Genomic DNA, 14,655 nt, shown 5'->3' on the forward strand with positions numbered 1-14,655 from the left:
TCCTCCATTTATTTGCAGGTGAATTCAACCTAATGTTATTTTTTTTTCTGGCCTCCTTTGCTACTTGAGTTTGCTTCAAGTAGACTTTGCATTCTCATTGAGAAATGGAAAGCAATTCTAAATAAAAAAAAAAACATTTTCACATAGACGTTAATATTATTATAGCACATTAAAAACAAAATATTAGAGACTACAGCCACTTTAATTAAGGCATTATTATAAATATTAGCAAAGTGATTTGTGCACAAAATATGTGTGATATATGGGAATGATCCACCAGTACTTTTAATATTGTTTTTGCTACATAATTTAGCCTGACCTGTAATGGAGTTAATCTATTAGATAACCATGGTGGTTATTGTTCTGTCTATTGAGCTTTAATTACAATAATTACTATTACGTTGACATGACAGTAGAACACAGTTATAATTGGAGCACTGAAATGTTATTCAGAATGGCTATTGGCAACAGCACAAAGAAGACTTGTCTACTTCTTATTTCTTTAAAATTCACCGTCCTATGTGGGTTAAGATGGGGAACATTTAAACCACTGCTATTTTTCTTTGCACTATGCTTCTGAAAAATAATGACTATGTATTTAAGCAAAGGTCAAAGTAAAAATTTAAGGGAAAAGTATGTACAAGCAGTTATTATAGGTGAACTGTTTTTTTATGTTTTCTTTGATTGACTTTTCTGCATGTACTTGACTTATTTTTATAATGTTGCTGATAATCTATTTTTAGGAAAATCAGATGCTGAAGGTATTATGGTGTTTGCATATTTTTTGGCTAAAATAGAAAAATGTACTAATGACAGAGCTCTATATAAATATTTAGTCAAAATAAAACTTTTTAGAAGTAAATATAGATTACATTGTAACATTGAAGAACAATGGAGATTGATTTTGATTGCATTTGTTTTTTTTTTCCTAATTAGAAGACATAATGGATTACAAATATTCACATTCCTAAATGATACAAGTTTTTTGACTAACTTCACCTGACTTATATGCCCAATTCTACTTTATTCTTGAATGTTGGTATATGGCAGCGCTTAGACCAGAATGTGTTGTGTACTTTTTCCTGTTAGTTTGGTAGCATCATTCTCTCACAGATCATGATCTTTTATTAACACACCAGCAGTATTGCTATTTGTTGGCAGCTTATATACAATTTTAGAAACACCACTTGCACATTATTGGTTCATTTAGATCAGGTTCACCTTGTTCACTAAGCTAAGTGAAATTTTCTTTGCAATGTGGATTTTCTTCTTTCTAAAGATTTTTTTTAAGCAGCTTAGTGAATGAGGTCAAAAATAGATTAGTGAATTTATGAAAATTATTCTAGGCATGTTTTGCTCTTCCATTCATTCAACCTTTACACCGAACAAACGCTCTATAGGATTGAATAAATGTCTTAGGTGAATGTGTGTGCCTTGTCGGGAAGGAGCTTTATGACCCAGCCAGCATTATCTGGTTTAACTAAATCATGGTTAAAATGAACGTGGGAAGGAAAGACACTGCAGCATAAGGGTAACTGTACTAAAGTTACGCTGTAGAAGATACTGTACTGTCTCACACAGAACAATCATCCTTTTAGTCTACTTCCAAGCTAAAAAAAAATCCTCTACCCTGGCTTTGATGTATACTTACATAAATCACATAGTCACAATGCGCAGTTGTCTTCAATGTCTTCTTTATGATGGTCACAGTTGCAGGGATGATGCCATAGACTTCTACTTAGGGTTGTTTTTCTGGATCTCCTGTGTTAGGAGACAGCCCTAAAGAGAAGTGTGTCCTTTCTAATAATTTACCTGTGCCGGGGAAAGAAAGGTTCCTTTAAGGGCATATGCTAAATGTATTATTATACAGTATTTATATAGCACCATCATATTACGCAGCGCTGTACAAAGTCCATAGTCATGTCACCGACTGTCCCTCAAAGGAGCTCACAATCTAATGTCCTTACCATAGTCATATGTCATTAATGTAGTCTAAGGTCAATTTTAGAAGGAAACCAATTAATCTAACTGCATGTTTTTGGGATGTGGGAGGAAACCGGAGTATCCGGAAGAAACCCACGCAGACACGGGGAGAACCTTCAAACTCCATGCAGATAATGTCCTGGCTGGGATTCAAACCTAGGACCTAGCGCTGCAATGGCCAAAGTGCTAACCCCTGAGCCACTGTGCTGCCCACTATAAAATTGTACTTTCATCATTTAAGCTTTAACGGTTTTATTACACTTCACAATTATTACTACATGAGAGTAAATACAGAAATGTGACCTGGTTCAACAGTTACAAGAATCTCAATAATTTTGCACAACCATAGTGGTGTCTTTAGTTGATAGCTGGTCCCAGGAAGCTAAATATCTGGTCAAAATAATATATGCTTGTTGAAAAGTCAGTGATAATCAATAAACAGATTGTAATTTTTATTTTCTACTTTTTAGCTGTATTTATTACATTTTGCTCCTTCAGGCGAAAGCCTTATTTCCTTCTGTGCTAAAAATGATCACCAATGTCTGTTTAGGAAAATAAATTTATTTCTAATCAACATTTAACGTTTCTATGAATTCTTAAAATTACTTCTTTTTCTGCAATCTATACCTTCACCGTGTCACAAAACATAAGCAGAAATCCTTTTACCTGACACCTAGTCATAAATCACGCTGATTAATTCCTAAGCTGAATATACGATCATCCCTTTTAAAAGGCATCATTTCTAACCTGCAATGAAATGTTTTCTACCTATGCAAATTTCCATGTAATCTGCATTTTTCTTTTGCTGAGTGCAGTGAAATTCTTTTTCTGAGACTAATTAACCTTCACATGTAAATTCCCAGAAACTGTTTAGAACTATAAAGGGCTCACAATGGGATTGTCTGTTGTCATAGAGCTCCTGGCATTATATGCTGATAAAATTATGTCTTATTACCTATTCAGAATATCATAAAACATTTTCACTGTCCCTTTATTTACATAAAGACAGCTGTGGTACATTGTTAAATGCTGGTTAAGAGTTTATCCATTAACTATTAATAGAATGAATATAGCAAGCTATTATTTAATATGCATAACAGTTTGTAATAAATATTTAATGTGCAGTCATATATTATAATATGTATGGTTTAATTTTTGTTTTTATTATGTATATTCTATTCTGTATGTATCACTTAATTGTAAATCTTTGTTATAATAAATAATGGACCTGATTTGGTAAAGAAAGACAAATGTTCACTCTACTGTGCAAAACTCTGTTGACTTTGTATACCCAATCATATGAAGATCATTTTTAAAAAGTTAAGAATTTTTCTTGCACATAATTCGATTAGAAAATACCACATGTGTTGGGCTAAGTAAAAAAAAAAAATCCCAATGGCTTGTATGAACATAAAAATGAAACAAACATCAAAAAGTGCTAATATGACTTTTAGCACCAAAGAGCTAAAAGCAGACAAAGTATAAAGGATGCTATAAAGGGCTATGCAAATTATCTTCCTTAAGGTCCATAAAGTCCAATTCCAACAATACATTTTATTGGCAATTAAGGACTAAATAAATGGAGGATGTGATTTTTTTATATGTGTATAAACATGTTTAGATAATGTATTCTTACAGATATTTATGTATATTGATTTTAAAGATTACTCTAAAGACAATTGATAATACCTGTATGGAAATCTGTTCGCAAAGTGTATTAACGATCCAGCACACTACTTGAATTGTTTAATGCATTTTAAAGCAGGTCAAGGTGTTCTATAAATCTGAACTATGTCAAGAGCCCTTTAGTGATGTATGCACTTTGGGGTTTACTTTAGTAAAGGAAAGAATGATATCCCCTTGCAAAAGAATACTTAAACAATATCCAAAGAAAATGAATAAAAAAAAGATTTTTTTTCTTGCACATGAATGAATGGTTGAAGTCAGCTGAGCTTTTCACCATTTACTAAGATAGGTGAATTAGGCCTTTTAAGCAAATAACTACCTTTGCTATGCAATCAGCATACATTCCTTTAGTAAATCAATCCCATTGCATTTTAAGATCCTATTGGAAGTTGTCCATAGGTTTATATTATATAGATTCATATTGATCTCTGAAACAGACTATTATGTTTATATAGTAATTTATGCACAGGAAGTATATTGAGAGTCTGATTTTCAGAATCAAAATTAAACATTAGCATTTTGAGGCCTTAAAAAAGCTCTTGAAATAATGATATAAACCAAATATCTAAATTCACACTCCTAAATTTAATCTATATACAGCACCGTTTTCTCAGCATTTTTAACAGATCGGAAATCTTGTAATAGTCTCCAGGTCTTCAGAAAAACACTGGTAGAATTACTATATCCACAACTCACAGTACATTTGTACACTTGCATAATGGCCGTTCAGAAGAATGCCTCTTACATTGCTGCCCATTATGAGGGTTCCCCTTATAGATAGCCAAAACATTATTGGTGTCCGTTAAACTTACCTGAAAGGACCAAATTGCTCATTGCTCAAGGAACCCCCAGCAACCTTTGGAGGAACCCGAAGGGGTTAACGGAGCCCTGGTTGAGAAAACACTGATAAATGGTGGGACTGTAAAAAAACAGTTTTACTTTTGTTTGGAAGCTGAGAGGGCTGGTATTAAAAGCTGATGATAAAGTATACTGAGATTTTCTTTTCAGCATGAAGCAGAACTTTCTACTTCATCATAGAGCATTTGTACATCTTCCTTCCACCTCTCACTTTTTGAACCAATGAGCCAGGCCATCATAGTGAATGACCAATAGAAATATTGGGGATACAGCTTAGTGGCAAGCTCGAACACTACCTGGAATTAGTTAATGTACTACATACGGTTCAATGGTGTGAGGAAGTGGAAACCACACCAGCAGCCTGAATATTAACTTAGGTGAAACAAAAGATACATTAAATGTCGGTGCTATATAAATCAAAATGAAAATACAAAAGGCACTACCTTTGTGTCTCTATTTCATACCTGTAAGAAGATTTTACCATTTTGGTATTGAAGTATTGAATATATCAGAAATTGATTAATATCTACTAGACTAATCCTTTCTTTAGACCCTCATATACTAAAAGTTGAAGAATCTGTTCACTTAAATCAACTAATCATGTAAAGAAACATCTCTCTCCTTTCACTACTTCTCCTATTAGCCCCTAACAAATCAGACCTGTATTCATTACTTGTGACCTTACTTTACCCCATGCCACTCTTTTGTATAACCGGCTCTTAGTGTATGAGTTTATTTTGTACCTTTTCTTTCCTCTGATAACCGTGCATTTAATTTTTTTGTACAGAAATAGCTGTAACAGGAACTTTTATGCAGGGTAAACATGTCAAATATCCCTTGAGTCTAAAACTATTCTTCACAGTTTAGCTTTCATAACTTTGGCTCTTAGCACGAGGGCTCCCTGCTATGAAACACAAATTCATAACTGGAATGTGAATCAAATTCCTGTTTTTAAAGTCTATAAAGAAAAGCCATTTACCTGATTGCATGGTTGTGATTTCCAGTGCCGTATATGATACAATTCCATTGGTCAACTTTTTTATCTTCAAATTGACCAAAAAATGTTTGCTTGCAATGCATCTACTTTATGTGTCATTTATGGTAAAATATCTATTCAAAGTAATATAAAATCAGTGCTCCCTCTAGGCATCATGTTTACTATAAAAGTATGAATATATTTCCCTGAATTTTATGAGGATAAGGCTCCGGAATGAAAAAATATCAAACCTAGTAACAGTAAGTTGAAGTTACACAATAATGATCAACAATGTTGGTAACAAATATATTTGTAAGTGAAGCTGGTTAACCCATACAGAGAACAGCGATGGTCATAATAATTAACATTAATAAAACAATTTTTCTTTATTTTCACGTAGTAGAAATAGGAAACAATGTTCATTGAAAGATATAGACATTTGCATATATAAGGTGTCTTCTTTTCCAGTAGATCATAGTATACCAATGTCATGGCAGACTTAACACAATGATGTTGTCAAACAGTACACATTCTCCTAATTATTATGTCTTGATTCTGGAAAGAAGAGTACAGAGTAGATACTAATGCACTCAGGATTACATGTCTGGTACCCAACTATATTCTTGGCTAATTTGTCCAAAAACTCTTAACTTTTACCAGTTAATCTATATAGGATATTAGTTCTTCTTTAACTGTGCATGCAGCCATATTTAAAAAAGACGTTTTGAACTCAATTATCAGCTTCTTCCAGTATCATGAATCCATTTTAATACAGAATATACATACTGTGTGGGTCAGGCGAACACTTTTATTAGTAAGTGACAGGGGATCTCAGGTTGTATTGACAGCACTTAATTTTTCTTGTGCTTCCAGAATAAATGACCCTCACTACTTCAGAAATAACTGCTTTCCTCACAAATGAAAGCAATCTTGGTATTATGCTCGATAATTTAAAATTTTCTACTTGAAATTGCAATTTGTTTTCAGGGTATGATGTGTTTTTCATTAATGGCCCTTCATCATGGAGGCAAATGTGTTTTCACAAATGTGTAATAAAGATAATATATGTGATATCCTGTGAGTATAAATAATTAAAAAAATATGCTATTATACCTACAATGAGGCAGTCAAAACACTGACTTATTGGTTTTTGTAATACATCCATTTGAAGCTGTTACTCTAAGTTTCAGATATTTGTATTCTCTTACTGAAACCTTCTTGAAAGATCTAAGCAACACATAAATATGTATATAATATATAAATATAATATGTAATAATCTGATTCTATCTTATAATGCTGTTTGTAAACTTCAGGTAATATATATACCCCGTCAGCAATAAATACTATCTATAGCAGTACTAGCTGCTACCACACTACAAAACTGTCTGTGATTACACTTATTTATAAACACTTAATTGAACTGAAAAAATATTTGTTTTCCTTTTTTTTCCATTGTGCCTTTTTTATTAGTTTTAGTTGATTGTTACCATTCTTTGCACGATGCAATAGACATATCACAAATCAAGAAATAATCACCAAGGCCAGTTATTAAACTTGACAGCCCACTCTAATAACTGCGTTGGAAAAACAAATGCAGAATTTGCTACAAATGTTAATTATGAGCGGATTTACCTTGTTGTCACTTAGGAAAAACCATGGCATGAAAACGTTACAGACCTTCTTACTTGATGAGCCTATTTTCCAGATTAATACAAGTCAAAAAGGTTAATTGTTCTTCGCCTTGTAATGAAGTGCTGCAGAAACCTGGCTTGCCATTGTTCCTGGTTTTTCTGTTAACGTTTGTGTACAGTTGACACACAGATGTATCTGTACAGCTGTATTGTGGAGTCAGTAACTTTTATTTTGTGACTGAAATAAAACAAGATTTAATGTTCTGCCAAGAATTCCTTCAAACAAGAGAAACTGTAGTTAACTCAGTCAGCTTTTAAAGCATTCACATTTAAAAGGGTGATACATCTGTACACTGCAAGCGTATTGACATCCAGCATACATTCAGCTTGTTGTCAGCTCACATCAAGACAACTTTAGTTGGTGATAGATCTTAGAGTACCAGCACAGTACATGTTTGTAAAGGAGAGCCTCAGAGCTTTCAAACAGTCATCTGTTTGTTCTGTAGACACTTGTTATGGAAAATGATTACCACAAATGTTGAACTTGCAGTAATTCATATACAATATTTTGTATTATTGTTTAATATAAACATCTTTAAATAATATAGTCTTGCGAAAAAGTATGTACATCTCGTGGAAATGATTGTGTTGTCAACATAATTAAAGAGGCAACCATTAAGTCGTCATTTACGTACAGTTAGAGAGACAGGTGATATACTTAAATAAAAATGTGCCATTCAATTTTTTATTCTACGAAACATAATATATGTATTGAAGTGCCGGGAAATATCACATTTTACCTTTGGGACCATAAACGTCTACTACCCCTTTAGCAAAAACTTGTTCTTGTAAGCAAGTTCAAATTTACTTTAATTGATTTTGATTTAGTAACATTTTTGCCACTCCTTTACAGACATTTTCTTCAGTTAAAATATGTCTGTGGGTTTCCTTCCATGAACTGGCTGTTTCAGATCACCTACTACACTTTACCTAGATTCAAAATAGGGCTTTGATTAGGTCAATAGACAACCTTCCATTTTTTTGTTTTTGAGTTAATTTATGATGGATTTGCTGGAGTTCTTTGAGTCATTATTGTTGGAAAGATCAATTTCAACTTTTTGACAGTTGGCCCTACATTTTCATTAATTAAACTTTAATGTTGTTCAGAAGTCATGGTTGACTTGATAAATGCACTGCCCAGACCTCGAAGCTGCAATGCAATCCCAAACAGTAACATTTCATTAGTATGAGATTCTTTTCTTTAAACTTTCCGATGGTAAGGGAGTGCAGATAATCAAAACAGCCAATAATATTGAAACTTACTGAGACCATCACGGTAGGCAGAGTAGGAGCCAGAAAAGTGTGGGTGTTGTAGACATGAGCCTGTTGTGACCAGTGATACATCTTGCAAAAGCTGTTGTTTGGTTATTATACAAAATGTATATTCAACTGATCCTTTGATACTTTAATGTTAACCAGAGCAGTTTTAGAGCAAGGAAGCCAATGCCTCAGAATTTAAAACCGGTGACCTCACTGTGTCAATACTACTCTGTTGCCCATGAGCACAAGAATGCTGAGCCCAAAAATGTCAACTTTTATCCAAAATTTCCTATATTACTATTTTTCCTTTGTGACAGATTCATTAATTGTCATAACTTGGGTTAATTTGTTTAAACCTATTATTGTTTAAATAAATTAACCCAAGTTATGACAGTTCATTGCATATGAAAATATTTTTTCTTGTGGAGGTGAGTGAATATATCATCCAAACAGGTGCCACATCCCCAGATATAATTTATATATTTGTAGAGACTGAGAAAATTTGGGACTTTTAAGGCACTTTATGTTAACAACTATTTTAATAAAATCACAAGTTTTTATTTCTCATAAATAAAAATAAATAAATAATATAAAAATAAATAATATCATAAATAATTATGATTTATTTCTCTGATACAATCAAATCATTTAAAACAAAGCGTGACAATTATGTTTTTTTGTTAACATACTCAATTTTTGCATGAAGTGTTTCGCAGACAAAGTCCACTTCATCAGGAGCCAATTGAGATTTACAAATTACATACATAAATATCTTCATTATTTATTCAGAATATTTACTCATGATATTATACTATACATTACAAAAATACTTTATTCATATGAAACAAAGTTTACTTACATCAAACATATGTATTCCTTATACTGAGGGGACTGTCTCTTTTTATCAAAAACCACACCTTTTTGACACCTATCAAATCCAGTATATATCACAGTTCATTGTCTTACTCTGAAAGTTTTGCAGTAAAACCAGGTCTGAAACTCCAGGCGTTAATTTTAATTGTTTTTCTATTTTTTTTTTTACAGCATGCTTGAAGATGACCTAAAGCTGAGCAGTGATGAAGAAGACAGTGAACAGGTATTCTTCTAAATATATTAAGATATGTAGGCTAAAGTTTATTCGTTAGCTGCAAATCACTTAAATTACATCTAGCAATAAAGATTTATAATAACCGAACAGTTATTATTATTACAATAAACAAAAGTTTCAATAGATCATTAATTCTAATATAAGTTTTTATTTTTTAAGTTAAAACCTTTATTTTAAAAGGAAATAAAAACTTTCTGTAAGTGCCTAAAGCTTTAGCTTTAGTTATAATTTAATGTTATTTACTTCTGTCCATCCAACACTATATCTTCAAGCACTGCTGCCCAAGGTTGGCTAGGTTTTCTCCCCATAGATACTTAGTAAGTGTAGCCAACTTAGAACAGGATGTTACTGGCAGGATTACCAGGTGAAAATAAATACCTAGCGGTAATCTGTGGGGCATCATCATCAGATCAATGCCCCCTTACCTCAAGTAACAAACCTTGCTCAGATTTATGCTAAACAATGAGGTCACCCTGAAAAAGATTTCAAAATTTTATATTTCTATGGGGAAATCCTAGTAAGTTCTGTTACAGCTGCTTAGGGATGACCATATCATCCCTGCCCTACCCTACTTTTCTGCCCTACTTCAAAGTGCCAGATTGTGGCAGGCAGTTAACAATATCTGTAACCAAATAAAAATTTGAAAGGTACCATTAAATAAAAAGTAATCCTGTATTAGAATAATATGTCAAAAAACAAAATAAAAAACCAACTTTTTTTTTCTATGTATTTTACATGTGTGAACAACGTTGATGAGATCACATGCCTACGAACTCTATATTTCTGGATGGCTGACAATCCAACTAAATAAATGCCAAGCAAAACCTAAATATTGTAAAAACCTATTCACACATAAAGCAAACATTATTCATTTGGTTTGTTTGGTTATGTTACAAGTTGTTTCTTTTCATTGCTCTGCTGCCTGGGGCAATATAACATTTCCCCTTTGCCATTGTCTGGTAGGGTCTTATCTATTTTAAATTGTAAAGTTTCATGTATGAATTATTGCTGATGTCTGTTAGACTGGAAATATTAATAGCTATTCCAAGCATTCCATTAAATATGATTTCCTTTGCTGTTTAATGGGGTTAGTTTAGATTAAGAGGGAACACTGTAAGTGAAGGGTTAGATCTGGAATCAATTTTCATTTACAGTTGAGCAGCAGCTATTGATGCTCGGCTCACTGCTCAATAAAAGATCTAAAGATATAGACTTCATGTTTTTCTTTCAATAGAAGCAGCATAATCAGTCTCAAATGTTTTTGCCAAGACATGAGTATTGACATTTTTTATTTAATAACTGTCTTTTAAGTCCAGAGTTATCAGCAGCTTGCAATGTTTCAATGATTTTTTTTCTTTACTCTGAAAATCACGCTGACCATGGCAAAGGATATTTATAGAGCAGGTTCATTATAACAAGTAACCATCTGTTTAACATTCCAGATGGGAATTCCTCCATTGTTAAGCTGTACGCTGTACGGATTTTAAACTTTTATGACAACATTATTAAGCACAGCAATAATTTATACTCCAGTGAGCCACAAATCTTAAAAGTTTGTCATATGTGTGTTTAATATTGTTAACTTTAAACATTCCAGAAAGATTTTTTTTATAATTTCCTTTGTAATATAATACATCTGTATTGGTCCTTTTTAATAATTATGTGACTATAACAGCTGTATTTTTAGGTGTACGGATGAGAAAAAAAATGGTATACTATATCTCTCCAAATCATGCACTTTTCTCCATAATTTGTCTTTTTAAATACCGCAAGTATTAAAAAATGTACTTGTTAGAGATAAAGATATATTCAGATGAGTGAATATAAACAATTGTATATTTATATTTTATAATTACGACTTTTAAACAGTAAGTGGTATATTTTGGGCATTTCTCCATTATTTCTATAGAAGTATGTGTAAGGCTAGGTACACCTGTGCAATAATTGTCATTAGAAAACAAATGATCAATGATTATACACGATTATTTTAAATGTTTGTATACTGCACGATTTGGTACATGTTCAAATATAATACCACCAATATTGTACACACACTGGATACGACTGTTTGAACGATGCAGTAAGTGACGTTTACCACAGAACAATCCACGATCACTGAACGACCGTACACACAACATATTGAAGATAGTTGCCCAAAAGGATCCGCCAGGACGGTCGACATTTCCAGCGTCATTCCTCATTTACTGGTGTTGTTGGCCTGTCGTTGTGCGCTTATTTTGTTAAAGATTATCGAACGATCGTCCCTTAATACAATGACAATTATTGCATGTGTGTACGTAGCCTAAAGCCGCATACACACGTGCAATTCTTGTAGTTGGAAAGGATCTTTCACGATCCTTTCCAAAGATAGGAAACCGCAAGATGCATGAACGAGTGCTGTACATACAGCACTGTTCTGCTCTATGGAGAGGGGAGGGGGAGAGCGACGGAGTGGGACCCTGCTGCGCGCTCTCCCCCTTCCCTTGCATTAGGATCGCTCATCGTTCATCGTCCGTGGATCTGTCCTGGCGGATGAACGACCTGGGCTGTACACACGCCCGATTCTCGCCCGATATCTGGCCGATGCCGATTATCGGGCGAAAAATTTGACATGTGTACGCAGCTTAAGGTTATTGAGAATACCCTGTATTTAAAACCTGATTGGTTGAACGATTCAGAAAGGGAACACACCCCGCCTCCCCTACATCATACAATACAAAATAAAATACATTTTCAGTAAGAAGTAGTCAAAGGGCGAATGAACAAACTGGAAAGAATTGTTTATTTGTAAAATATGAATGTTATTCTAGTAATGACAACAGGTGCAAAAAGTTTGGTTTATACTCTTGTAAACATTAAAAATGAGAAAAAAAATTAACCAATACAAAATTCTACTTTCCCCTTAATTATTTTAAACTGGCCAAAGAAATAATGCACAGAGATTTAGGTAGCCAAATTTATATATACATCTCGGTATGACTGGCTGTAATACTTTATGGCCCTCTCTGATGATTGAAGTGATGGAACAGCTTTATTGACCAAAGTTGATGTTTGCGTATAGTTTTCCTACCTATATCACTTATTATTTATGTTATAAAATTATGTTTGTACTAAAAGCAACCTCTGACTATAGACATTTTTTTATTATTGTTACTTTATATAACCCATTGACTTTTTTCTGAGCCTATCATGCCACTGTTTCTCCTACTTGTTTGAGAACATAGGTATCTAAGTAGCCAATACACATTTATTACACTGCCTCCCCTTATATTTTGTTGGCCTGTCTAGTTAAGGAACCCATTTCCTGTGGTATCATTTTGATGATCTTGTGCCGTGGTTTATTTCAATCCAGGGTTGCATCATTTTTTTTTTTTGCTTAGATCTTGCATTGATGATGATTGGGTCAAAGTTATGCATAAAGTTTCTCAAGCACATCTCCAAGATTCTAAATAGGGTTAAGGACCAGACTCTGTGGTGCCAAATTCTTGTGTGAAAAAAATGTCTCATGTTCCCTGAAGCACTTTTTTCATAATTTGAGCACAATTAATGCTTTGTCATCTTGGAATATGGCCCTGTCATCAAGGAGCGAAAAATCCATTGCCAAAAAAAACCTGGTCATTCAGTAAATTAAAAAAGTGGACTGATCTCAATTTTTGCCAACTGAAACTAACCAACTGAAGCAACCCCCATACCACTGCCCCCCTAGGCTTAGGGATTGTAAATATGTATATATAGAGAGAGAGCGAGAGAGAGATTTTTTTTTTCATTAATATTATTTTTTTTTAAATTAATATTTATTTAATTTAGTTAACAGAATATATATTACACTATGGTGGTTCTGACATCTTTGTTTAAAAATACCATTGTCTAAGCAAGAATTAAACTTTAAAACATAACTGCCCAAAAAATACACCAAAACCCACCCCAACTGTACAGCAGGCTTTCTGTGTTGCTTATGTTTATTACTTGCTTCCAGTGCATTTTGATTGCTCTTCCTCCTTGCCATGAATCATTGTGTGGTACTTGAGACGCAAAATACTATTAGCCTGATTTACTAAGTCTCCAAGACTGGAGAAGATAGAATATTATAGGTGAACTATCAATCCTGGAATAGATTTCCTAAAAAGCATTTGCCATTTCTTCAAGGTTTGTTGGATCACCCAGGTTCTCCCATGTTAGTCTATCTTCTCCAGTCTTGTATAGCTTTATTAAATCAGGCCCATGATTGGGATGTAAGGGAGGGTGTTCATAGCAGGGGACAGAATAAGCTTTTAGTTTCCATTGATTCTTTCACAGATTTTTACTGCCCTAGGGCAGAAAATTGCAGTGTAAAAGCAGGCAAGTGCATTTTGATGGTGTTTGCTTTAGTACAAGTATAAATCCAATTAAAAATAAACTCTGCCATTTTATATGCTGGTTATTAACAGTGAAATGTGCTATCTCTATAAAATCATTGTATCATCAGCTTTTCAGATTAGTAATAAATTACACCGTTTGTAAATTGTTTATAAAAAAGTTTTAACAATACAAGTGAAGCAGCAAAAAGCATAATCTGATCTGTATCTTATAAACTGGTTTTGTCTGATTTAATCACATAAGTAAGGTTTTGCCTAAATATATTATCTGAATATATTCTCTGAAATTGATCTCTGGAGCAAATCTTTCCGAATTCAATTTCAGCTAAAGTTTTTAGTAACAGAGGATGACAATAAAAAAATGGCATAGATAAAAGAAAAAAACAAAACGGTGAATTGGAATATTTATCCAAATGGCTCTGTACAAGTAAATCCCATGATGCTTTGTGGCATGTTATCGTCTCTAGAAAATGACAGCACTCGATAAGCCATTGGGGAGCGTCCAGCTAGCTAATAGTGGATTTCACCTCCGATTTGCATGAGAAAAGGGTTTTGTCCCGCTTTTACATTAAACATATGTGATATTCTGAGGTATTTGAACATTGCTTGTGTTCCATAATTATGCATTATTGTTCAAGGGGAGAAAAAAATCACCACTGAAAACTCCAGCTGCTTAAACAGTTTGATAGATTGAAGCTATTCTGCCATCGGTGCCCCCAGCTGTGTTGCTTAGCAAC

General features: G+C 33.4%; 1 protein-coding gene across 1 annotated transcript in view; it reads left to right on the forward strand.

Annotated features, from left to right (window-relative positions):
* AFF2 (ALF transcription elongation factor 2) overlaps nt 1-14,655 on the forward strand; it is a 313,572-nt gene that overhangs the window by 226,284 nt on the left and 72,633 nt on the right. Inside the window, exon 8 of the mRNA XM_072431518.1 lies at nt 9,500-9,551. Within this exon, the coding sequence (XP_072287619.1) occupies nt 9,500-9,551 (52 nt within the window). The remainder of the gene's footprint in view (nt 1-9,499; nt 9,552-14,655) is intronic.

Source organism: Pyxicephalus adspersus, chromosome Z (assembly GCF_032062135.1).
Source record: "Pyxicephalus adspersus chromosome Z, UCB_Pads_2.0, whole genome shotgun sequence".
Taxonomy (NCBI): domain Eukaryota; kingdom Metazoa; phylum Chordata; class Amphibia; order Anura; family Pyxicephalidae; genus Pyxicephalus; species Pyxicephalus adspersus.